Here is a 24,354-nt window from a genome sequence, read left to right as displayed (position 1 = left end):
TTTCATGCCGTTAGCGCTGGCCAGACATTGTTTCTTATATGCAGAGAAAAGTGAACTGGGCTGGTATCATGTTATGTTCTGCTTTTATAACATGAACAGAGAAGGCGATGGCACATTTTCTGTCCTTTGTACTGTCTTACAAGAATGTCCTTTGAGATGAATAAAGTTTTATCTTTTTAATAGTAAAGGTAACCTTTTTTGGATGTTTTGGACGGCTCGTCGGACAAAACAGGACACAAAACAAGAACAAGAAAAAAATTAGTACATTAAGAAGACGCGCAGGAGAGGGCCACAGCCAGAGGGACGAGCTCGGCGGTAAGGACACAGCCCTGACACAGGGAGGGTACGCTCTACCAGGTGAGCTACCTGAAGTGATGAGTCAACATCTGTCAGGACGTATGATGTCAGCAGAGCAAAGAGGACACTTACAGAACCGATGCCGTCCATCAGAGTGAGCAGAGAAGCCACGACTCGTTTCTCGACCTCGTTCTGTGCTCCCTCTCGCTTCGGGCACAAAGCGTCCAGCTCGTCAATAAAGATGATCGCAGGCTGTCTGCAAATCCAGTGAAGTGACACATGAAAGTACTGACTGTAAGAATCCAGATCACAAGCGGGTGACGATACATTGTTTTTAACACTTTGACTGTAAGCACATCAGTTTTTCACTTGTACTCATTATTACTGTGCTGCACTGTTCGTACTGTTGGCTTTATGAAAAGGCAGCTGGATTTACCTCTGAGACGCTTCAGCGAATATCTGCCTCAGCCTCGCTTCTGTCTCACCATAGAATCTGCAGAGACATAAAACAACACATTTCCTCCAGTTAACGAAACCACTCTGCTAATTACTCATGACCTCAGGTGACCTGCAGGGTGGCGTGCATGATAACACACCCCATATATTACACTGGGATAGAAAAGTGACCATACTTGCTCATGATCTCTGGGCCATTGATCACCGTCATGTGAGCTCCAACCTCATTGGCTATGGCCCGTCCAATCATAGTCTTCCCTGTGCCTGGGGGACCATACAGAAGTACTCCTCGGGGAGGTGGGATCCCTGCATGGAAAACAGCATGAAATTAGGTTTTTATGGTTCAATTCAGTCCTAGTTTGCAAGAAAATCACCTTTTAAAGTCTGATGAACGCGTGTGAGGTGACACTGTATGATCTGACCTACCATAGCTGGAGAACAACTCAGGGTGTTTCAGAGGAAGCTCAATGGTCTCTCTGATCACATCCAGCTGGCTGCTGAGCCCGCCAATCATGGCGTATGTGACCTTTGACCTCTTAGCTTCTGCATCTGGATCCTGTGCTGCTCTGTCTCTGAACCTGACTTTAGTGGAGCAAGAGAGGCAGTAGAAGGTGTCAGTACTCTGTGCACCACCAGGGGGAGCTGTGTGGGCTTTCTCCAGCTGCTCCAGGCTCAGTGAGCTCTCCTGACTGACAGCATCCTCCACTGACGCAGCAGGAGGATTCTGGGAGGTGTAGGAAGGGGTGCAGGGAGCAAGGGGCGAGGAGAGAGAAGGGAGGTTAGCTGGTCGGCGTGGGGTGCTGGCTGCAGGCCCGGCCTCTCCAGGCGTGCCTGGTGCTCCGTCAGCATTGTTGTCATCCACGGTGAGCAAACTGAGCTGCAGGGAGAGGTCGGCTGAGGTGGAGTCCAGCACAGAGCTCATCACAGACGACTCCTCCGTGTCAGGGCCCAGTCCTGCAGGAGGCGCTGCTCTGTGGAGGGTGACACCATCCTCCCCTCGTATTGTCTCCACCCGCAGACTGCACGAGCGGCCCAAATAAGTCAAGGAGATGACGTTTCCGGGCAAAATGATGTTCCCAACTGGCACAAGACAGACAAACCGGACGAGTTATTCCACCAAAGGGAAAAGGGTGAACTGCACAGTAATAAGACTGAACATGAAGAGCAAATCAAAAGCAGGAAACTGCATTTTCTTTTTACCAAACGGGGGAAAAGTGCAGATCTTTGAGTGTATGGATCACGGATCAAATTATTGCAAACAAATCAATTCACAAATGCCAAAAATCTATTTTTAACACACTAAAAAGAATAAACATGCGACAGTGTGAAGACGTGACTGACTTACCCAGAGACCAGAGAAAGAAGTTCTTGAACTCATCTGACTCCAGTGTGTCATCTTTCGACCTGAATGAAAGTTATATGCTTATATTTCACAACTTTATTTAACCAAGAAAGTGCCTCAGTGACATGAAAAATCTCTTTTACACACAGAACATAAAACATAGATTACAAAACATACGACACAGACTTATTACGAAATGGATAAAATATAAAAAGAATACTCGAGGATCACAAAACTCAAGTTCATTAAATAACAGCAACAAGTACGAACAAAAAATAAAATCTGGACTAATGTTAATTATTGGTAGCAGACATTTGAGCTGCAGTTATGGGGTTTGACCAGCAGGTGGCAGCGTTTACCTGAGAGACACAACATACAAGCCTCTGGACTGTGTGTGATAGAATCTGAAGGTTTTCTGAGCCATAAACTCTTTGTTCATACTCCAGCATAATATTACAATGACTTTATCACATACAGCCCGATTAGCTATTAGGATTTAAAATATTCCAAAGCAAAGTGGCACAGCGAAATAAATGCAATAAATGCATATTTAGGGTAGCCTCAATGATAAAAGTGTTGTAAAAATATTAGAAACATCGCTCATTATTACAAAATACAACTAAAAAGTATCACAAAAATACAACCTTCATGAATTTATAGGATTAGGTGAAGGTAGGTATAATTACTGTAATGTCGTATAACGTGCACAGTCAGTACCCTCAGCTCTTGTCCAATGACAGCCAGGTGCAGATTACCTGTTGGAGAGAACCACCTCCTCGGCCTGAAGCACAGGACCTGTCAGCGGCTGCAGCGTCACCTCGAGCCCCGACTTCACTCTGAGGTTACTCTGAGCACATTTCTGAAGGCCGACTTTTCCACCGGGAAAGGAGGCAACCGGCCATCCTAAACACACCTGTGAGACAGAAGCAGCAGACAGATGGTTATCGAAAGCTTTCAAAGGTCAGGACGGGTTCATCCTGAGAACAGAAATCAAGCATCAACTCAAGGTTCAAGGACCGCAACACAAAGAGAAGACGACACCTCTTGCTGTCCCGTGGGACTCGTCAGCAGGACTGGTCTCCCGATGCAAACGCTGGCCGACTTCATTGACTTCAGGCTCAGCTGGGCTAAAGCTGATCTGCAACTTTTGGGTGTTTTGTCATCAACTGTGAGGAAAATAAAGAAAAATATGACGTTAAATCCATCACCTGAGTAAAAATACTCCAATACAAGTTGCACATTCAGATTTCACTTCAATAGAAGTTAGTGTTCATGTACTGTAACTTTGAAAGATGTCCACACGATGTCTGTCAGGCAACTTGGATGAACACCCTCAAATGGCCTCTAAGCTGAGAGCCACTGCCACCTCAGTCAGTGTGTCATTTTAAATCCAAAACATTAAGAAATGTGTCTGTCTTTGCCTGCAGACAGTGAACTTTAAACGGCTTCCAGCATCCAGCAGCATCCCCGAGAGCAACAAGGACCACAGCCTCCGTATCTCCCGTCTTCACACCGCAGATTGGTTCTTCTATTTACGCATTTGCATAAATACGACTAAATACAGTGGCATAGCTACACTAAGTGAAGCCTGTTAAACTTAATGCAGCCATGTCTGACCTTTTTCAATGAAATCGATGACGGTGAATGAGTTGTTGGTCGAACTTTTGCAGCTTCCTCCTTCATGGCTGGATGTTTGCAGGCCGGAGGAGTCACTGGAGCCCTCCTTCAGTAACAGCGAACTATCCCCTTCACTCGCCTTTTTCGTTTTGCTTTTATTCTTCTTTGAAGACATTTCAATCGTGAAAATCTTCTCCACGTGAACGCGCCGACATGTGTAAACATGGACCGGTGTAAACTTCCTGGTTAAAGTTTAGTCCCGCCTCCTTTTACCGTAAACCACTGAATTTCTGACCGAGATTTTACGGCAGGCGATCTTTATTTATTTATTGAGTTGTAAAACATTCCTATAGCATTTTTCAAAGAGTTTTGATTAAAAAATACGACTAACAATTGATAACGGTTGGTTTAAATTGGGAAAATGTTAAACGTTAAGAGCTTGGAATTTATCTGCCCTCGAGAAAGTTGTGCAAAATGTCATAGACAAATCATAAAATTGTAGGGTTTTTTGTTATTACGTAATATAAACACACAATTCAACATAAATAAATGCATGCCAAACATTACAAAGATACAGTCTTAGTTTCGGCATACATCTAATATGCCAACCAGTGTTTTTCATAATTTCCAACGGCAACTTTGGATTTCTTGTTAGCTTCTTTGCGTCAGATCTGGAAGAAAGTGCGCAAGCGAGCAACAGCAAACAGCTGCAAAAGTTGATATTTAACTGGTTTAAAATGGTTAACGGGCAGAACTATCAGCCGAATGTATTATCAGACATTAGTTATTATGTTTTAGCTGAGGCTGGCGCAGACAAGTTACCGGTTAAGTAGTAGCTAGCTCAAATGTCTGAATAGAGTTTGTCACAGCGCCATGAGACACCATAACGGACTGTTTTGTGGCTAGCTAACTAGCTAGCTAGCTAGTCCGGGAGCTAGTTTACCGGAGCATTACGGTATTTATGCAACTTCCAGGGCGGACTTTTACGTAACCGTGCTTCTCTACGCGCATGTGCTGGCTGAAAGTTGATCGAGTAATACCTTTAAACGGTTGTATCGTAGTAGTATGGCTGCCAGTGCTTTTGTTTTCAAGCTTTCGCCGCTGGTGAGAGGACGGCTGTGCGGTGCGGTGGTCGCTGCCCGCACGTTTCGGTGCACCGCAGCTCGTCCTCAGCTGCACAGAGCGGAGGGGAGCAGGGCACTGACGGGCAGAATGGACCGATTCGGCGGAGTGACCGTGAACCTGGCGGAGATCGGTTTACCGGCGGACATCAGCGAAAGCTCGTTCAGCAAACTCCTGCAAGGTTGGTGCTCCTGAAGTCTGAGATGAGATGAGAAACGATGCAAAGGTCATGTCCTCTCACCAATCACCAATCAGTTTAACCTCTAAGTACAAAACAAACAGTGCATAAGGAAACAACTGCATAAGAATATTTATTTTTCAAATCTCCAGCAGTGTGTGTTCAGTTCAGGATGAATCCACATGCAAATTACCTCCTGAAATTACCTGAGACCATGGCAGTAAGTGGTCAGGTAGTTCATTCATCACTGAGTTTTAGGTACATTACATTGGCAGAGGGAAAGAAGGGAGCCATCCTGTGCAGGGAAATGAGACATTCACTGTGTTTCAGGTTTTCATAATTCATTATATCAGCAACTATTCTCTTCATTATTCAGCAATCTGTCAAAATATGTTTGGAATAATTGACTTATTCAGTGACAAAACGTCTTGAAACGGCTTCTTTTGTTCGATTAACAGTCCAAAACCTGAAGATTGACGAACCGCTTGTGTTAGACGGTATAAAACTAAAAACTAAAACTACCTGCACTCTTCCAGTCAGTTTGGGATTTCAACCAGCAACCCTCAACTTTGATGATCTGCCGCCTCAACCTTCAGGCTTCTTCCGCCAGATAGTCTCTGCTGTTTGTCATCTTGTCTCCAGAATAAGATTAAGCATCAAAAACAGTCGTTCACATTTCCTGTCCGTTTGTTGTTATTTAATAAAGCAGAAACATTGTCAATAATCTGTTTTTAAATAAAGTTTCATCCTTGTGACATTTGCCTTTGCAGATTCTTTGCTCCAGTGGAAAGCAGAAGGGAAAGTTGCAGTGTGGCTTCGAGTCCCCATCTCGCTGAGCAGATGTGCCGCCGCCGCCTCCGCTCACGGCTTCGCCTTCCATCACGCCAAAGACGACCACGCTGTGCTGGCCCTCTGGCTGGGACAAGGGGAGAGCAGGCTGCCGGGGTTTGCAACCCACCAAGTCGGAGTGGCAGGTAGAGGTTTTTAGAGAAGGTTTATTCGTGACGTTTATCTTACCAAAAGGTCCCCTCACCAAGTTTTCACCGAGCTTTCAACCACATCTCAGTCTTCATCAGCAGGTGGAGTTTGATCAGTTGTGATGGATCTGATGATCGAATCGAAATCTGTGACGGAGGAGTGAACTAAAGTGTCAACATTCATGGCTGCTTGTAGCTATTATGATCTCTGTCAACACTTATGTTATAAATAATATCAGTAGCTTTTGGATGTTGTTGTTGTCCATAACCTTCATGTTACAAAACACAGTATAATTAACAGTCTTAATACATATAATCCAGTCACAGCTCTGCACCTGTTAGCACAGTGTCACTGCTAGAGCAGGCACACAAATAAACTAAATTACATCAAAACCAAACAGATGGTACACAAACATTGAAGTCAAACACCAGAAAACAAAAGTGCTGAAATGATTTGTTATTATATTATCTTGTTTCTTGAAGCAGTTCATTTACTTGATGAGGTTGATGTATTTGCACGATTCTTACAGGTTTAAAGTAATGTAGTAATGCAGATACTGCATTGACAGAAAGTGTATCAGCAACTCTTTTGATAATTCATTCATTCATCATCGGTCACTTCAAAGCAAAAACTCCAAACAGCGTCTGGTTGCAGCTTCTCCAGTGTGACCATTTGCTGCTTTATCCTGTTTTATATCATTATAAATTGAATAATTTGGGGGTTTTGATCATTGGCAGGACAAATTAAGACATCTGAAGATGGCGCGTGGGGCTCTGGGACAGTGTGATTTTTGATCGATCGAGAAAATAATCAGCAGATAAATCATTAATGAAAATAATCATTAGTTGCAGCTCTAAAAAAAACACCTCACTTCCATAAATACACAAATATAAATCTGAAGTAAACGTGAGGTGAGTGTCTATCATATGCTGCACTGTGCTGAGGGTGTTATTTAAAAATGTGGAATATAAAATTATACAACCTGATGCCATAAATCTAATGTGCACTTAAGGCGTTATCCACTCCACAGTGAGGGCTGCAGGCCGCGATTGGCCGAGCTTCGTCTGGTGTTACATTACCTCTGATTGACCGAGCCGACCAAAAGCTCCCGAGACCCACAATCCCAGATCATTACTGAAGCACAGGAGCAGCGTTTATGTTACCCAGCGGTGATGAAAGCTGGCGTCAGGCTGCGTCAGACAGAGCCCACATTAACTTCTTAACATAAATCAGCGCCTCAGGTTTTGGAAAGGAGTACACGAGAGAGGGATGCAGGCATCTCACTCGCATTAATTCCCATCAGGACTGCAAATGTGGGCCGAGGAGCAGCAAAGGGAGGAGACGCTGACCTGAAGTGTGCAGAGCTCCTGGTTGTCCAGCAGAGGGCAGAGCGTCTTTTATACCTTTTACCAAAGAGTGGATGCACTGGGTTCATGTCAGAACATGTCCACAGCATCCTTCAGAGTGGAATGAGGGCCAGAAACTCCCTTTCTGTTTCCAGATTGAGGCGACACAAACTCTGATGAAACTGAGGTTAGGAATCTGAAATACGCAGCTGTTTACAGGATCTGATGCTTGTCGGCTTGGGTTCTTGCTGTCATCTTATTATTCTGGTAAAGACAAGAGAGCAACTCATGATGCTCAGCCAGTCAAGGAGAAACATGTTTATAGCTCTTACATTGGTGTCTGATACCTTACAGAGACCCTGCAGTTTCAGCCTTCACTACAGTATATTTAAGTTGAATGACTGCTTTAAGAAAAGGTTTGGACTTCAGGATTTCTTACTGTATCTGGACAGTACACCTGTAACTGAGCTCAACGTGGTACTAATGTGCAGCAGTGGTGGAAGAAGTATTCAGATCCTTCTCTTAAGTATCAATACCACACTTAAGAAATACTCCACTGCAAGTAAAAGTCCTGCATTCACGCCCTCACTTCAGTGAAAGTATGTCAGTATTATCAACCAAGTTTACTTAAAGTATGAAAAGTAAAAGTACCTTTTCTCAGTTAGTGTTTTATTGTTATATGTACATGATGTTTTTGGATTAGTGTTACAGCTGCAGTAATGTGCATGCTGAGGGCTGAGCTGATTTTAAGTACATTACATACTGTTACACAGTTTAATCTACAGCAGTGCATCGTATTCTGTGAGATCGCTGTCCTGGGAGAACCACGTATCTCTAAAAAGTAAACGATGTATTTTCCAGCTGATCCAAGAGGCTGATTAAAGAGTTTATTTAGCTTAAGCAGGAGGAGAATTTTCTCAGCCCGTACATGAACAGTTCATCCTTTGGTTTATGAGAAAGATTCAGATTCAGAAACGCCAAATTTGGAGATAAATGTTTGTCAGTGGACAAGAAGGGTATCAAACATTGTAATCTGCAACTAAACCTAGTAACTAAAGCTGCCAGACAAATGTATTGGAGTTAAAAAGTACAATATTTCATCTGAGATGAAGTGGAAGTATAAAGCTTCAGAAAATAGTACAAGCACCTAGAATTTGTACTTAAGTACAGTACTTGAGTAAATCTACATAGTTCTGGTGTTCAGTGAGGCGAAGGAAACATGAGCTCAGGCAGCTTTAAAACTGTCCAGGTGTTCAAAGTGGGTGTTTTAACTCTGAGGTCTCCACTGACTGAACAGGAAAAGACGGTTGTCACACAAACAAACTCCAGATTCAGTCTTCAGGTTGACTTGCGCTGCTGTGTTTACAGCGGGATGTGGGACGTAGTGCAGCTGGAGTCAAACAAAACAGGAAGTCACATATTCTCTTTCACTGAACACTTTGTTGTTGAGGTAACCTGTTTGAGGTTTGAGCTCGAAAGATCATTCTGGACCTTTGATAAAAGTGACGAGAAGAAAGCTTACGTCAGGGTTCGCTTACTGGCTTTGGATAGAGATGGAGTTTGCTCAGTTGTCATCACGTGACCTGATGGACGTGACGGGATGGATCTTCAGTGAGGTGATGAGGTTTATCTGGTATCGCAGTGTTGGTGTTGTTCCTACAGTATCATCATCAGTACTGCTGCAGGAGCATCAGTGCAGCCGACAAAGGTCAGGGTGGACGAATGGGTCAAGCACAGGACTTTGACCCGGGAGAAAGGGGTTTGTGTCCCATGTGGAATTTATGTTTATATTGTTGACTTGTCTGATTAAGTTTAGGGGAATATCCGAACCAAAGATGGTCTCTGGTTTCGGATCTGAACGCCCTCCTTGATCTCCACCAACTGTCCACCAACTGCTGGTTGGTGATTTTGCCTCCTTTCCAGTTGATGCTTTGACTCATTTTGGTGTTTAAAGGAAGCTGTTGTCTGTTTCCAGTATTCATTCAGCCTCTGGTCGAGGGTCTTTTCAGCAGTGGCGTTCCCCCCAGTTGTTGCATGTGATGTCAGAATCCACTCATGACAAGCGTCCTTGAGAACAATGCTGAAGTCCCGCCTGTTGCACTTGACCTCTGACCTCTCAGGACAGGGTCAAGAACTTTATTTATGTCATTAAAATATCACACACTGTAATTAATGTTATTGTTGTAGATGGTGTTGTGAGGAAAAAGTCTGTCCGGGCCATATCTCACTGAATGTCACTGAACTGAAGGTCGAGGCAGCTGCCCTTCACACGGTCCAAGAAGAAGAAGTCAAATGGGATTTTGCATTGAAGCCAAGGGAACAAAATTAGTGTCCTGGACATCGCTGTACTAGTATTATTCATGAAATTCAGCTGCATTTTAAGTAGATGCTGTGACTGTCAGTCAGAGAGCAAAGCAGATTTCTACATTAGCATTAAAAGCAAATCAGGGGTCAGAATCACTGTGACCTCATAGTATACTGTAGATATTACTGGGAGCCTGTAATTACTGTAAAACTGAAAAGTAGTAGAGAAGCCTACATGAAAGATGAATTAAGAGAAGACCTCAAACTTTTTGTGGGTCAGAAGCCAACTGGGACCTCGAGGAATCAGCAGTGTTTTACTACGAAACCCTCCGTTCTCCTTTGATGGTTCTTCTGGACTTATTGTCTCATAGTTCCTACTCCAACTTTATTTTCTTTCCTGCTCCTTGTGAGCATTTTGTTTCCTAGACTGAAGGCAACATAATGATAGCCTCCCTTAGCAGCAGCCAGTCCTCCTCCCGTGAAGCGCCATATGGCACGGGGATCGGGAATGACATCAGTTTCCACATGGAAGTCCAAGTCAGGCCTTTAAGACGACCCATCCCTCTTTTACACATCTGTGACATTCATTTAAGGAGGCCCGTCCCGGTCAGACGGAGCAACCGGAAAACACAGTGGCTCGTTTTCCCTCCTCCTCCTCCTCCTAGTCCTCCTCCTCCTGAGCTCAGCAGCAGCACATGGCCTCTGTTAGTTACTACCTGCTGAAAAAAAGGCGAGAAAAATGGAAGGGGCTGCGTCCACCAAAGCGTTTTTTTGCCAGGTGAAAACACCATCAGCTCCTCTGAAAGCGCCCAGCTGGGAGCACTTCAGAGCACTTTGAAAGCTCAAAGGTTTTTTCAGCTCGGACGCTTCAGTTGCTTTGGTACGGAATAGTTTACGTTATCACCAAATACTGAGTGTAGAAATGTCAGCACAAGGTAGAGTACTTCCTTGGGCCATTGCTCTGGATGAGGAGGATGGTGAAGCATGTTGGGAGGAAAGCCGGACTGTGTGGGTTCATGGGATTTTGTGGGTGAGGAAACATCTCAGTGAGAACCATCGTTTGGTTCCAGAGCTGAAGGTGGAAGTAACCCGGTTCAAGGAGTCCTGTCCAATGAGCAGGACGCAGTTTGAAATGTTGCTGTATTTGTCCCGCCCCTCCTTCACTCTGTGATTGGACGGCCGGGTAAAGTGACAGTGGTGAGTGCATGCTGCTGGCATTTGTAGCGTGCTGTTAATACACGCCGCTCCCATTGAAAAAAATAAAAATATACGCTGGCCTGAGGAAAAAAATCCTTTGGTGGATGGGATGTTCACAAGAACAACTGAGTCACTCCGAATCTGTTTTGACAGTGGAGACTTTGGTCTAATCTAATTTCTTTTACCCCCCGAGTTCGTGCTCTGTTGTTGTTCATTCAGCAGATGTTTGTAAGAGTTCATTCATACTATTCTGCAGCATTTTTTAAGAGCAGCTGCATAGGCAGTCCAGTCTCACAGAATTATCACTGAGATCTGCAGTCGTGTTCAACATTACGTACTTAGCCTTCAGCTCATTGTTTTGGTTTTTCAGCCCACAGCTGCACTGTTCTGGTTGACTCTCACGGCTCTCATCATTAAAGTAACAGAGGTGGAATAAACTTAAATGGCCGGCTCTTCTAAACTATGAACAGCAATCCCAGCAATGTTGTTATATTGTCATTTATCGAGTGGTTTGTCCGTGGACTTTAACATTCATCAGCAGGGACGCGTTAGAAAACATAAAGTAGCCAAAGCAGCTGCTGTGTCATCTGAGCTGACAGAGGCTCGGCTCTTTTTCTCCACGTGGTGCAGGTTTTATGTTGTGTCCAACCTAATAATTAACTCTGAGCCAGACCGCTAACAGATCTCCCTCTGAAGTGTGCTTACAGCAGCTACTTCGGTGCAAAACATGGACCAGCAAAATATTTGAAATGAAAGTCTGACTGATCGTTTGTTTTGTGCAGGTGCAGTTGTTGATGAATCCAATGGAAAAGTTCTCGTCGTCCAAGACAGAAATAAGGTATACGTGTCACTTTATTGTTTGACAGCACCGTTCTGTAGTCAAATGCACTCCATTACATTCATTAAAGATGAAATATGTAAAGTTATTGCCATGCAGATATTTTCTTCATGGTTTGTATGCATGTGTTGGCTCTAATGAGTCGTCATTATAGACATCATCCCCTCAGAAAACCATACGAAATCTTAAAAAAGATGAATGACATTGGACGCTGATTCCTCCAGTGAAGCGGCAGATATCTTGGTGCTGCTTAAAATGTCTGTGATTAGCTCTGTTTATGTAGCCAGTTGTACTGCATGTTGCCTGTGTTGATCCAGACGTGGGTGGAAATCCTCTCAGGCCTTCACCTCCTCTCACACTTAACATAGCTCCACACAACATTAGCTGACCTCAAGCAAACATGGTGTTTACATGAGCTGAATGCGCTCACACAGCTTAATGAGCGCTCACAGAGGCCTGCTGTAGTGCTCGAGTTGTTATGAGGCTGGCTTACAACAGGCCTCTTTTAAGGCCATTTCTCCACAGATTTGTTTACGTTCTCAGCAGGCCAAAATAATATTGCAGCCAATTTAAAAAAAAAAGTGATTGTACCATGATGCTGCGATTTGGAAGCCAATTATGTTTTAAGATAAACTTGCCTCAAAATAAACGAGTAAAGACCCTTTCACAGACTCTTTTTGTAATCTACTGTAAACACAACAGCTGTTCTGGTGAAGGCAGCAGCTTCTGCCCTTAACACAAGCGATGCCACTACACTACTGCCAAAGCTGCCAAAAATGCAAAGCATCATATGTCAGAAAGTCCTGGCGTAGCACATACCCATGTAACACAATACACACCAGTAAAGATCTTATGCACAGTGGAAGTGCAGCTCCCTTCACACATGAAGCCTTAAAGTGGCTCAATCAGGTTTGATGCAGGAAGCACAAAGTCTGCTGACGAACACATTGCGCTTCCTGTGACGATTCGTAGTAAGAGCCATATTGTGTTTTACCAGTTGAATGCTTTTAATGTGAAGCTGCAGGAGCAGGAAATGAACACTTTGCATTAGCAGTAACTGAATACAGCATTTTTTCGGGGAACGTTGAGATCGACACCCAGTTTGTAACACGGAAACTATATGAATATTGCAATACTTTCACTAGTTGGCCATTGGTTCAATCACGACTGTGAAGGTTGAAACGTCATGCGGTCTGTAGTATGCTACCAGAAAATCATGTACGACACATCCTGGTATCTGTGAAACTGAAGCTAAATATTAGTGTAGAAAGGATGATTTTATTATTGATCAATAAAGTGACAAAAAATGGTTTAGTGGAAAAAATCTGGATTTTTGACTGTTCGAGCAACAGAAGAGTGAATATGAAAATGCCGATGTTTTGAAAAAAAAAACAAAAAAACAACCACCAAAAAAATCTATGGCTTCATAGATTATGAAACTAATCCTGAACCGAGTCTGAGCCTGTTTAACACACATGCAGCATCATGAGCACAAAGAGCCACAAACTGGCAAAAAAAAAAACGAACCTCCAGGCGAAGAAAACACTTCAGGGTTCAAATTTCTGCTGGAAAGAAAAGAAATAATCTGTGCCTCAGTGACATTCTGCTGGAGTTTCGCAGTTCTACGAGTTATCACAACATCACTCATCTGTCCCTGGATTAGTAACTCCTTAAGGATTGAATTTCCCAGATTATAAAACAGAAACCTCTTCCTCACTCTCCTCTAATCCCATCTGGCTGTGCAGGAAGCCTTGGCCTCATTCCTCTCCTGCAGTTGAGCCTCTGAGATTCATTGTACTGATGTGGAGTCAGAAAAGTCAACGCTAAAACCAAAACAATCTGCAGACAATATATGACAATACCGTTTGTATCATTTGTGTTAACCGATCCTTTTAGAAGTAATGTTTTCCAACCCAAAATATGTACACAGAGTCAAAGTTTATGAAGTGAAATTCCTCTGGAGCATCAAATTTGTCCAATAATGTGTTCTCCTAATCATCCATCTTTGTTTATTTCTCCTCAGTCTATCTGCGGTTTCTGTAGACACAGTGGAGCACATGACAAATATAGTTCATATTATAATGGACGGGACTGACGTGGGGCTGTTTTCTGGCCTTTGACTGCACACGTGTAACATGTGCCCCAACCAGGAACCTGACCAGCATGTAATGTGTCTTAATGGCTTTTGTCCAGAAGCAGAGGGAAACAGTTAGTGGCCTGGAAGTGTGGGGAGTGTTTTATCTCTTCCTCTCCTCCTCCTCCTCCTCCTCATCGAGCTGTTTACTGGAAACAGGCTTTCTAACAGTCTGGCCTTTGGCAGTCGAGCGTCTCTGGCAGATTCAGAGCTCACCGAGGGTTACAAACTTCCTGAAAAGAAACCAGGACTTTATCGCTCTCACATCAGTACAAAAGACGACTGACTGATCCCCAGCGGACTGAAGGTGATTTCATCCATTGGGGAGCTGAATGATGCAACGAGAAGGAGTTTCTGATTTAGTCATTGTCCAGTGACAGTTACACATCATCTCCCAGCAGACGTGGTGTCAACAGTTTGCGTATGTTTGGCGTCCTCCCAGCAACTTTGGGGGATTATTATTTTCACATTGAGCTCGTTTCTCTCAGAAAAAACACACTGATTAAAGTTACACAAAATCTCTTTATTTCTTCATACCAGCACATTTTAGAAACCGCTCCAAAAATATAGCATTTTGTCGACAATACATGAAAATAAATGCTGTAGTGCACGCGTGTTCCTCACAGAGAGGAGCTGCAAAACCAGGAAAATCGAAGATGAAATAGCATTTCTGACAAAAAGCGCTGAATACAAAATTCTTGAACTACAAAAATATATATACAACACTGACATCATAATTTAACCAGCAGCATACTGTTATTAAATATCAAGGATAAGTGGTGAAACAGTTTTGGAAGACACACTTCACCACATCAAATGTAAAAGTCTCCAGAGTGAGGCACTAAATATAAAACGTAAAAGACGCTCAGATGAGAGCACGAAACATCTCTGCCTGTGTAATTATCAGCTCCAATATCCTTTGAATCATCTACTACTTGCTGTTATTCTCTTAAAGAAGACAAAAAATCTTCCGTATTGTCGGACAGTGCCACTGATTCAGAGAACTTACTTTAAGCTGGACGGCAGATTTTATGATTCAAGACTAAAATGGACTTTTTCTTTTTTTAAATGTCTCTAAGATACATTTACAGCAGTGCCATCTATCACAAATGTTAAATTTTAACTTGTGTTTCAGACAAAGAATGCTTGGAAGTTCCCGGGGGGCTTGTCCGATCCAGGAGAAAATATTGGTGAGTGTCGAGCTCAACAGAGCAAAGAAGATAATACAGTACATCCAGCTGAATCCTTTCTTTTAGTGTTATGCTTAAAATGACACATATACATTCATTTGAACTGTACAAAATAAGGCACATGATATATATGCAAAGATTTCTATCTGTTTCTCCAAATTCACCTTTTGTAATATTTTAAAAGCAGCTTTAATATTGTATACATGACCCACCCCAAAAAGCAGCGTTTCAAATGTTTGTCGTTACAAAAAATATATGAATTTTCCCTTTTCCCTCACATCTACACCTCAGTCTGCGACGTGACTCTGACAAAGGACATGAACACATTCCTTTTGGTCAGGATCTTTAAATGCATCCACATACGTTTACTTATATCATGGTGAATCTCTCCCAGGTGACACTGCCGTTCGTGAAGTCTTGGAGGAAACCGGTGTTCGCTCCGAGTTCAGATCTCTGCTGAGCATCCGGCAGCAGCACAACCACCCCGGCGCCTTCGGCATGTCGGACATGTACATCATCTGCCGACTCAGCCCGCTCACCTACGACATCGACTTCTGCACTCAGGAGTGTCTGCGCTGCGAGTGGCTGGACCTCGCCGAGCTGGCCAGGACCGACGCCACCACGCCCATCACCTCCCGGGTCGCCAGGCTTCTGCTTCACGGCCTGGAGCGCGGCTTCCACAGCATCGACCTCAGCATGGAGGAGCTTCCCGCGGTCTACTCTGGGATGTTCTACCAGCTGTACCACAGGCAGCTTCCTGCGGCACCAAAATGCTAGCAAGCAGTCATCAACCTGATGGGGTTAGCGCACCGCGGCTAGCCGTGTTGACACGTGGTTGTCAGTATTACTCATATTTAAAGTGTATTTATGACTGGAATTGTGTTTGCAGTGTGTTTCACACACGAGCTGTTACTGTTAAAGAAGTGTGGTGCAATACTGTGAACTACAACATTCACTTGTGCTGGTTTTGAAAGAATTATGTCTCTGGTACCTACAAGACTGCAGACTTTTATACGGTTTATTTCACACTTTGTGGGCGGCCATGTTGGACGTCCAGCTGCTGGACAATCGTGGCTGCAAGCAGCTGATTTTAAGCTATTTTTAACTGGGAACAGGTCATTTTGTGACCAGTATTGAGACCTCAGCTTGTTAACAAGTTAACCACCAGTGTTAACCGACCACATCCTGGCAGAAGCTAACGTTAGTGGCGAGTAGCTGCAATGTTAATATCGGCTGCCTTGTTAAATTAGCCTACAGACTGGTCAAACAAGTCAATCTCATCTTTTTGTGAACTTGCCTTTCTGTTGTTGAATTAAACATCAGTCACAACAACATTATCTTGTTGTGCTCCAGTGCAACGCAATGCTTGGACTTTTTTGCACAAGTCTCAAAAAGACAGACTCAGGAAAAGTAAAGGAGTGTTTGGGTTTTCTTTGTGGTGTGCTTAGTTTGGGTTATGTCAAACATTTTGTTTCACAAGATTAGAAATTCTAAACTTGAGTTATTTACTTCAATGCCATCTCCTTGCTTCTCTTCAAGTTACCATAATGTGAGTGCATTTCCTTAAAGCCTTGTTATGTAGGAGGCAGGTCTGAACACACTAGTCTTCTATAGGCGAAACACAGGCTGAGCGGCAGGAAGAAGGACAGGAAGGTTACTTCTGCAGAGGTAAAATGAACAAACAAAGCTGTGCTGCTGCACTGGAGGGGTGCACTTGAGCAAGGCACCTGTCTCCAGTCGCACTGGTGTAGCGGCTGGTTTTACTGGGAGCAGCCTGGTGTGAATGCGTACCACAAGTGAAGCTGAGTAAGAGCAGACGTGTTCAGGAGAAAAAAAAAAAAACAGTTCTTAGGATTAACAGTCGGAAAGCATCACAGCTATTTTGGGCAATGTTGATGGAACGTCATTCATTGCCGTCACATCTTCTTCTTTGTTGCTGCCATCGTTACTCTTTCTCAGCCAGATCCCAGATTAGCACTTGGCAGACATTGGAAGAAAAAGAATGGCCTTTTGACCCGGTCCAGTTTTGCTTCCAGACTTGTACTGGCCAGTCCGCTTCAGTGCCACGTACATGTTCGGGTACTTCCTGGAGCGGTAGGTGTTGTAGTTGTTGCTCTCGAGCCGCTCGAGGAAGTGGCATTCGTCTGTCGCTCGTCTCTGGAGGGAAAGACGCAGAGGAAGAACAGATGAGTTTCAATCAATGTTCGCTGTCCTGAAGGTGGTTCAGGAGGTTTAAACAGGAGAGCTGGCTGCTGGGAGGATTAAATCTGCAGCCTTTTGCCTCCAGGACAAAGATCTACTGGGACACGCTGTCATCCCGATACACTTAAAGTAGTTTGCAAACTTCAGTTCTCAGAAAACTGAAACCAGATCTGAAATATGGCGGATGTCCTGTATGGCAGTGCTACCATCAGTCAACGTGAAGGACATGTGGTCACATGTAAAATCATTTCATCAAATGCAATTTCCCAAATTGGGATCAATAAAGTAAAGTAAAGTCTAAGTCTGTCTGATTATTTTGTTTGGATGATATTTGATTAAATTTGTTTAGTTTATGTTGTTGGAAAGGGAAATTTTTACATTTTATTGCATGAAATGAGCACATAAAACACCCAGAACTGAAGGCCACCTTTATTTTGAAGGAGGCTGTTGGTTTAGAGTATAATTCCTGCTCCAGGTTTCACACTAACACAGTAAAGACTTGTGTTTAAAGGAAACCAAGCCTGACGAGGAACCTAATGACAGCTCGACTCCGCTTTTGTCTCAGTCCAAGCCTCCTTGAATCATGATTATACATTAAACACGGTGAAGGCTAAAGTATTGAGGTTTAAAAAGGGCCAAAGATGAACATCACCTAAAACTAAATACTTTGTCTCAGGCGCTGTCGAGTTATTGATGAAATCTATCTTTAGTGCTCCCACTACCCCCAAACATGAAGAAAACATCAATTACTGAACGTCTGGCCCAAATCTGGCTGGGCGTTAACTGCTCCACAGCCTGCCCAACAAGAGGCTTTTGTTTTAGTTTCTGTTTTCAGTCGGCCATGACTGCACAGCTACGGAGCCGCTGGTCAGAAGACCTGCAAACACTCGCTTCTGCTTTGTTCAGATCATTATGCAAAAGCAGCCGACAAACAATAATCCTCCCTCAGTGCTGAAAATGTGCAACAGTCTATGACAGCAGTAAAGATGGTTGGCATTTTATTTATTTTATTTTATTTTATTTTGGCTGTGAAAAGACCACTAGGACACAGATGTGAAGAGAAGTCCAATTACTTGTCTTTTCCATTTTTTTTAATTTCAATTAAAATTTTACTTAATATTTATGAATAATGTTATTGAGGATTGTTAGATTGAAAGCTTTAGGGATGGAATAAAAATTAAAAATAGTTCAATCTTGTACATGAAACGTCAAGTCCAGACATTAGACGCATCCTGTCATGAGGGAAAACTTTTTTTTTTTCTTTGCCAACAACTAATGCTAATCAGTCAGCTCACAGTAAAAAGGGAGTTAATATGTTGTGGGTTTTTTAATGATTTTCCACACCAGAGTGGCGCTTTGGGTGGCAGCTGCTGCAGCTTGTCATCGGGAGGAAAGGCCACTCGCCAATTACATGGACTGTGGACGAGCCTTCACACCCACCAAACCACATCAGTCACCAGCACTTCGCACTTCCTCCGCCGCTGTGAGCAGCAACGTTCAGGCAGTGGTGCCAAATTGGTGTTGGCCATTTCTCACGAGCGCTGATGTTTCACATCAGTTTAATTAGCGACTGTGTGCAGTTAACGAGGATTTCTTCTCAAACACAAGAGGCAGTTTGTCTAAACCAAACTCTGAGTGTGTTTACACTGTTTCTGTCCTTTGCTCATGTGAAACATCTGATCACTGAACGTCTGAACACAGTCTGTTGGTCAGTCGGACAATCTGTCAGTTCCTAAAAGCATTAAAATAATAAAAAAAAAACAGACTTCAGATGCACAACACAGACACCAGAGTACATCTGGACTTCAGAAACTTCAATAAGGACGATCTTCTCTCTGACTTGTGCTCTTTTACTGATGAATTTCTGCCTCTTCCTGCTTAAATCTTCATCTGTTTTGTTGTGCTCTCAAAACTCTCATTCACAAATTTCACTGTGTCTGCATAATAAACTGAATTTCAATGTTTTGCACACCAATCTGTCTTTCGTTTCTCAGACCGAGTATTGCCTGATCCTCCATCTTCCCTATCACCCCCACAGCTGTCACACTGTCCCCGGATAGATTGAAAAAACAAAGGCACAGGAAAGTCTGCAGGTCATCATTCACCCGCTTGCGTTTCTTCCCCAGCAGCATCCAGACCCTTTGACAAAAATACTATTGTACACATTGATGAGTCTAATCATCAAAACATTACACTAATACGTTACATCTTCTTGCAAATTAAGTGCTTGTTTCAGTGTCAGTCTGGACTGTGGCGCGAAATCGAACCCTGACCAAAAAGTCATGTAATGTGATTTTAACACTCACAGTCAGACACTGAGTCAGTGTTAACGCTGAAGACGAGACTCGAGAACGGAAAGAAAGACAAACGGCTGAACTGATTGGGTTTGGGAGAGACGCCTCAGTTGGATCAAAACTGTGGTGAAAACAAACAGGAGAAGCATTGATAGAAACTAAACATCTGGAACAGAATCATTTCAACTTGGAACGATCTAATGTCGCTGCAAACCGTTTTTATTAGTGCTGACTATGACTAAGAAGTGTCAACCTAATCACTTCAGTGGAGGCGGATTGCTTGTAGAGCGGCTGGTGAACATTTGGTTTCCACAATAGTGAAGCCCAAAACTGGAGCAGTGGGGACAGTTTGCTTTTCAGCCAACTGGATAAGACTCACTTTAGGTGTTTAATATAAAAGCTCTTTGAGCCCTTTCATGATTTGACTGGAGCGCATTTACAGAAATCTCAAAACAGACATAATGCAACTGTTGTTAGCAGAGATCTGATAATTCCGCTCACTCACCGCTCCAAATAGTCGTCCGTCTCTGTTCATGGCCAGATAACGATTAGCGCAGATTCCTTTGATGACCACCTCCCCCACCGAGGTCGCCTGGAGCTGAAGCTTTACTGAGGAAAACAGACAAAAGTTCATTGGAACAAAATAAGCAAACAAGACATCATTGGTAGTTTGTTTTTAGGATGTTTAGTTAAAAGTTAAACATTAAGTCCAGACAATGAGACAGTAGTGTCTTTAGAAGTCAATGTACAGTGTTTTATGGCTCCATCAGTGATACCCCCTTTTAACTCTTTGTCATGACTGATCTCACATCACCTCTGGACACAACAGAGCCAGCCAATCAAGAAACAAATCACAGTACAGATGCTATGCTAGGCATGTCAAAATGAAATCTTCATGACAACAATTAGCACCAGTAACAAATGAGATCATCATGGTCAAAAAGGATGGCAGTCTAACTTCTTGCCCCTTACAGGGCATTTAATGTGGTCTGCCATCTAGCTGGATTTTGGAGGGAAGACTGGTGTTTTGCCCATTAGCACAAAACAGGAAGCGGAAACTGTTCCTGAAAAGCAAAAACCTCCAGAGATAATGAGACATTGCTACTTAAAGCTGCAAAGATGTACACGCCACACCATATCATTGGCTTCTGAGGACGCTCAGGCTAATGTGTTAGCTAGGAAATTGCCCAGTTAGACATCCTGCAGACATAAGACTTCATTTTGATTTGTATCTATGTCCAGCTAATGAATGTCATCTAATATTCATTCTAATTTTAGCTCTGTTTTGGTCTCCGCAAACAATATCTGTCTCTTAGGCTGGCAGATGCTTTGGTTTGCTAACTTGCTAGCTTCTAGCTAGTTGGGTGCCAATGGCGTGCAATGGGTTCATCAGAGCTCGTTTGCTGAAAACAGCTGCTGGCTGAAGCTGGGAACAACACTGATGAGAGGAACCAAAGAGTAAATGTGTCATAAAACCAAAACGATAGCTTCATAAAGCCGCAGAGTTACGGAGAAAACACTGATTAATGTAGCTCAACATGCACTGACAAGTCGTTGTTTTTGGTTTTCGTTTCTGAAAAATTCCGGGATTTCTCGCAGCAGGAAATTCATCAACCTGGAGTTGGGCAAGGACACAGCATTCAGGTGGAAATCTAAATTAGTAAAAGTTTAAGCCTTAAAGTTGAAAGTTTAAATTCACTCTTCTTGTTGCATAACCACGCAAACATCTGCTCATGTTCTCTCACCTCCTGGCAAAGAAAGGTTAGCTCCTCTCTGCTGTGCTTTCGCTCCATGTTTTGTCTAACACTGGCTGACACTTTATTTGCAGTACATGAACGAAGCACCACTGAAAACAATGAGCTAACTCACAGTAGCATCGCGCTGACGCTGACAGCAGTGTGAGCAGACAGTACCTGTTGGCCATGTGACAGCTTCCTCACAGATGATCAAAATCATCTCCACATTTTTTTCGTCTTTTTTTTTGGTAGAGACATCACTGCTTGCCAGCAGAGCATAGTTTGCATAAAGCCAAACCACCAAAAAGGAAGCAGAGGCCCTATGAGGTAAATGAGGGGATCTGTTTAGGATTAATCCACGTTAGGACTTCACATAGACACGCATCTGTCTGCAGTTAAGCTCTCTGCCTGGATGCTTCATGTCACAGATCAAAGAGGTGTTCTCCCTTGAAAGAAATGTATAATTGGTCTGAGTGTGCTATGGTGTGCTCCATGTTTACTGGGAATATCACGTCTCACAGCTATTGTGAGTACAGAACTTTGCCTCCACTGTTCTCTGGTTTTGCATTGTGTGTGTGGTCCGATCTGGAATCGTCCTGGGGTCTGCGATACGAGGGCAACAATTTGTGGCAATGTATGTGGGCACTTGTATCCTCAGAAACCTTTGGGATGACTTCCTGCGTTCCAGCGAATACAAATATGATGGAGTCCCATCTGCATTAGCACAGAAATCCCTCCTGAGGATCTTTGGATATATTGGGTAACCTTTTCCCAGCAGTTCCAGTTCTGGCAGGTACGTTCGGTTGTCCAAAAAGCTGGCAGGACTATTGCAGCCTTAACAAAAGAACCATTGATGAGGCACAGCTCAGGTCACATTAACTGTATGAAACCATTATGGTAAACAGCTAAATGATTAATACCGATTCCTGTCGTGTGACTCATCATGTATATACTCCTTTCTGAAGCCATCATGCCGACTGTTTGCTATCCAGAATAACAGGAAGAGTTTTTAATACAAACTAAATATACAACTTTCTCACATTGCCTCCACATTTATTTCACAAATCCGTCCGACGGAATGTAATTGACTTATTCTAAAAATAGCTCCTCTCTCCTTGAACTGCGTCCATATCAAGACATGTGATTGGGCGCACCTGTTTGAAATGTCACACTATCTTGAGCAATACAAAACACGCTTTCCTTGGAAAAACTAAATGATTTCATGGTCCCCCTCCCCTCCTCCACTCCCACTTACTGATGCAACAGACTTAAAAATGGTCAGTGATACAGAGGTGCTGGGGGGTATCACAGCTGTCTGGGCCAAATTAACGTTCCCACTTTAATAGTTGCAAAGTTAAACAACTTAGAAAAGCTTAAACTCTTCTCTTCCTGTATAAATATTGATTAGCTGGTAGTAGGGATGAGTGGTAAGAGATTATTTTATTATATTTTGCAGTAATAGTAGAATTTTTAGATATATAACTGGCACAAGTTCACTGACCTCAAACAGTGACCGGACCCCTAGATCAGGAATTCACTTATTCTGGCTTTTAGCTCCATGTTGTGCTGCCTCGTGTGACGTAAAGCTCACAGTGAGCAGCGTGAATGGCTGTGACTCAGCATGGTGATCAACATTCACCAAAAATGTCACGCAGATTCCATCAGACTTCCCATTGATTAAGAAAGGTGTACGTCTCTTGAACTACACTTATTATACTTTCCAGAAGTAGACCTACGCACATTTTGCTGTTTACAAGTGGAGACTGACCTCAGTAAGCTGGAAAATTCACATCGTTCCTCCATGATTTTTTTCTTTTTGCTTCACTCTTACTTCCCTGTTGCATATTAAAAGGAACATAAAGAAGCTTTGTGTGCTGTGCAAAGCAAAGAAGAAGGGGACTGGACTTACTGTGGGGGTCGTTCTTCTCCCGGATTCCATCCACTCCCCCATCAGACTTTATCCTCAAGAAGAAGCCCCCGTTTTTACAGTACAGCCTTTTGGGATCCTTGAAGCTCCCGGGAGGAAAGCCGCCACTGCCGCCGTCTTCAGGTGTAGAGGGAAGTGTTGTTATTTCTCCCGTGGCCATCTCCTCCTCTTTCCCTGCTTCCCGGCGACTGCGTCGTCTCCTTCTTGAGCAGTGCAGGAGCCCCACTGTGGCCTCCCACCTCCCACTAACTGTTGCCTCCTCCCCTCCTCCACACAGCTTCACACAAACTGATTTTACTTAACCTCAGAGGTCAGTTTGCTCGAACGCCCCCCTCTCAGGGCAACAAGTGCCCTCTGAGTCCTGGGAATGTGAGACAGGAGGACTCCTAAATGCCTCTACCTAACAGCAAACGTCTAAATCGACCATTTGGAGCTGCTCGTCTGTTGTTTGTAGAGCTGGCAGCTGCTTTCCCAGTGTACTCTGAGCACACTGGTAGGGGGGATGCATGCGGTTCCCCCTCTCTTCCACTCTTCCACTCGCAGTGAAGTGTTTAAATCAGGGCAGCTGGCTTAGATCTGTGTGGAAGGCTTTCCCCTTTGGGCCTCAGTTCGCATGCGCCCTAGGAGCACCAACACACACATGCTCACGCCCACTAACGCTCACGGATTTAACCAACCAACCCAGCAGAAGTCAAGAAAGGAGAGGAGGGCAAGAAGGGGGACGTGCAACTTGGACCATGTCGCTGAGATCCTTCAGAGCGCCAACAGCAGCAGCAGGCATGTGAACAGAACCAGTGTTTTCATTCATCCAGTCTGCTCAAGAGCAAGAAAAGAGAGGCGCACAGCAAAGCCAGCACAGGCAGCTTTTTAGTGAATCACTCAGTGCTATTCATAGGTAAAACACAACAATGTGAAGAAGAAAAGCCAGCAGACTGGCAGATGAAAGAGCCTGCATCACGAATGAGTGATTTTAATTGCTATTCTCAACTTCCTGAATGGAGGATCAGTCAGTGATGGGAGTTATTCCTGCAGAATTTGTTTCTTTTTGATTTTAGGACCAACATGCCCATCTGCTTGGCAAAATAGGCACTCGCTGGTCTGGGCTTCTGGGTAAAGGTAACCACATCTGAAACTTGTGCTGGACCAGTAGAAAGTCAGCTGTGCTCTCGGTTGACGTCATGTTGGTGACCCCCCCC

At 43.6% G+C, this 24,354-nt stretch overlaps 3 protein-coding genes across 3 annotated transcripts in view; 1 reads left to right on the top strand and 2 right to left on the bottom strand.

The window, feature by feature from the left end:
* afg2a (AFG2 AAA ATPase homolog A) overlaps positions 1-4,624 on the bottom strand; it is a 101,525-nt gene extending 96,901 nt beyond the window's left edge. Inside the window, exons 1-8 of the mRNA XM_070962538.1 lie at positions 3,713-4,624; positions 3,137-3,261; positions 2,851-3,008; positions 2,099-2,157; positions 1,180-1,833; positions 930-1,059; positions 734-790; positions 430-553 (exon numbers count right to left, since the gene is read on the bottom strand). Coding sequence (XP_070818639.1) covers positions 430-553; positions 734-790; positions 930-1,059; positions 1,180-1,833; positions 2,099-2,157; positions 2,851-3,008; positions 3,137-3,261; positions 3,713-3,887 — 1,482 coding nt within the window. The 5' untranslated portion in view covers positions 3,888-4,624. The remainder of the gene's footprint in view (positions 1-429; positions 554-733; positions 791-929; positions 1,060-1,179; positions 1,834-2,098; positions 2,158-2,850; positions 3,009-3,136; positions 3,262-3,712) is intronic.
* Positions 4,625-4,661: 37 nt separating this feature from the next.
* Positions 4,662-16,828, top strand: nudt6 (nudix (nucleoside diphosphate linked moiety X)-type motif 6). Its single transcript, XM_070962924.1, has 5 exons — positions 4,662-5,015; positions 5,783-5,986; positions 11,620-11,675; positions 14,945-14,999; positions 15,394-16,828. Exons 1-5 carry the CDS (start codon positions 4,778-4,780, stop codon positions 15,774-15,776), a joined length of 936 nt encoding a protein of 311 aa, XP_070819025.1. The 5' UTR covers positions 4,662-4,777; the 3' UTR covers positions 15,777-16,828.
* fgf2 (fibroblast growth factor 2) lies at positions 14,314-23,775 on the bottom strand. The gene is made up of 3 exons (XM_070962925.1): positions 23,141-23,775; positions 20,001-20,104; positions 14,314-17,156 (listed from the first exon to the last, which is right to left on the bottom strand). The coding sequence occupies exons 1-3, from the start codon at positions 23,316-23,318 to the stop codon at positions 16,971-16,973; spliced, it is 468 nt and encodes a 155-aa protein (XP_070819026.1). The 5' UTR covers positions 23,319-23,775; the 3' UTR covers positions 14,314-16,970.
* Between the last annotated feature and the right edge of the window lie 579 nt (positions 23,776-24,354).

Source organism: Chaetodon trifascialis, chromosome 5 (genome assembly GCF_039877785.1).
Source record: "Chaetodon trifascialis isolate fChaTrf1 chromosome 5, fChaTrf1.hap1, whole genome shotgun sequence".
Lineage (NCBI taxonomy): Eukaryota > Metazoa > Chordata > Actinopteri > Chaetodontiformes > Chaetodontidae > Chaetodon > Chaetodon trifascialis.
Note: the sequence above shows the minus strand (reverse complement) of the source record. Positions and strands in the feature narration are given on the sequence as shown.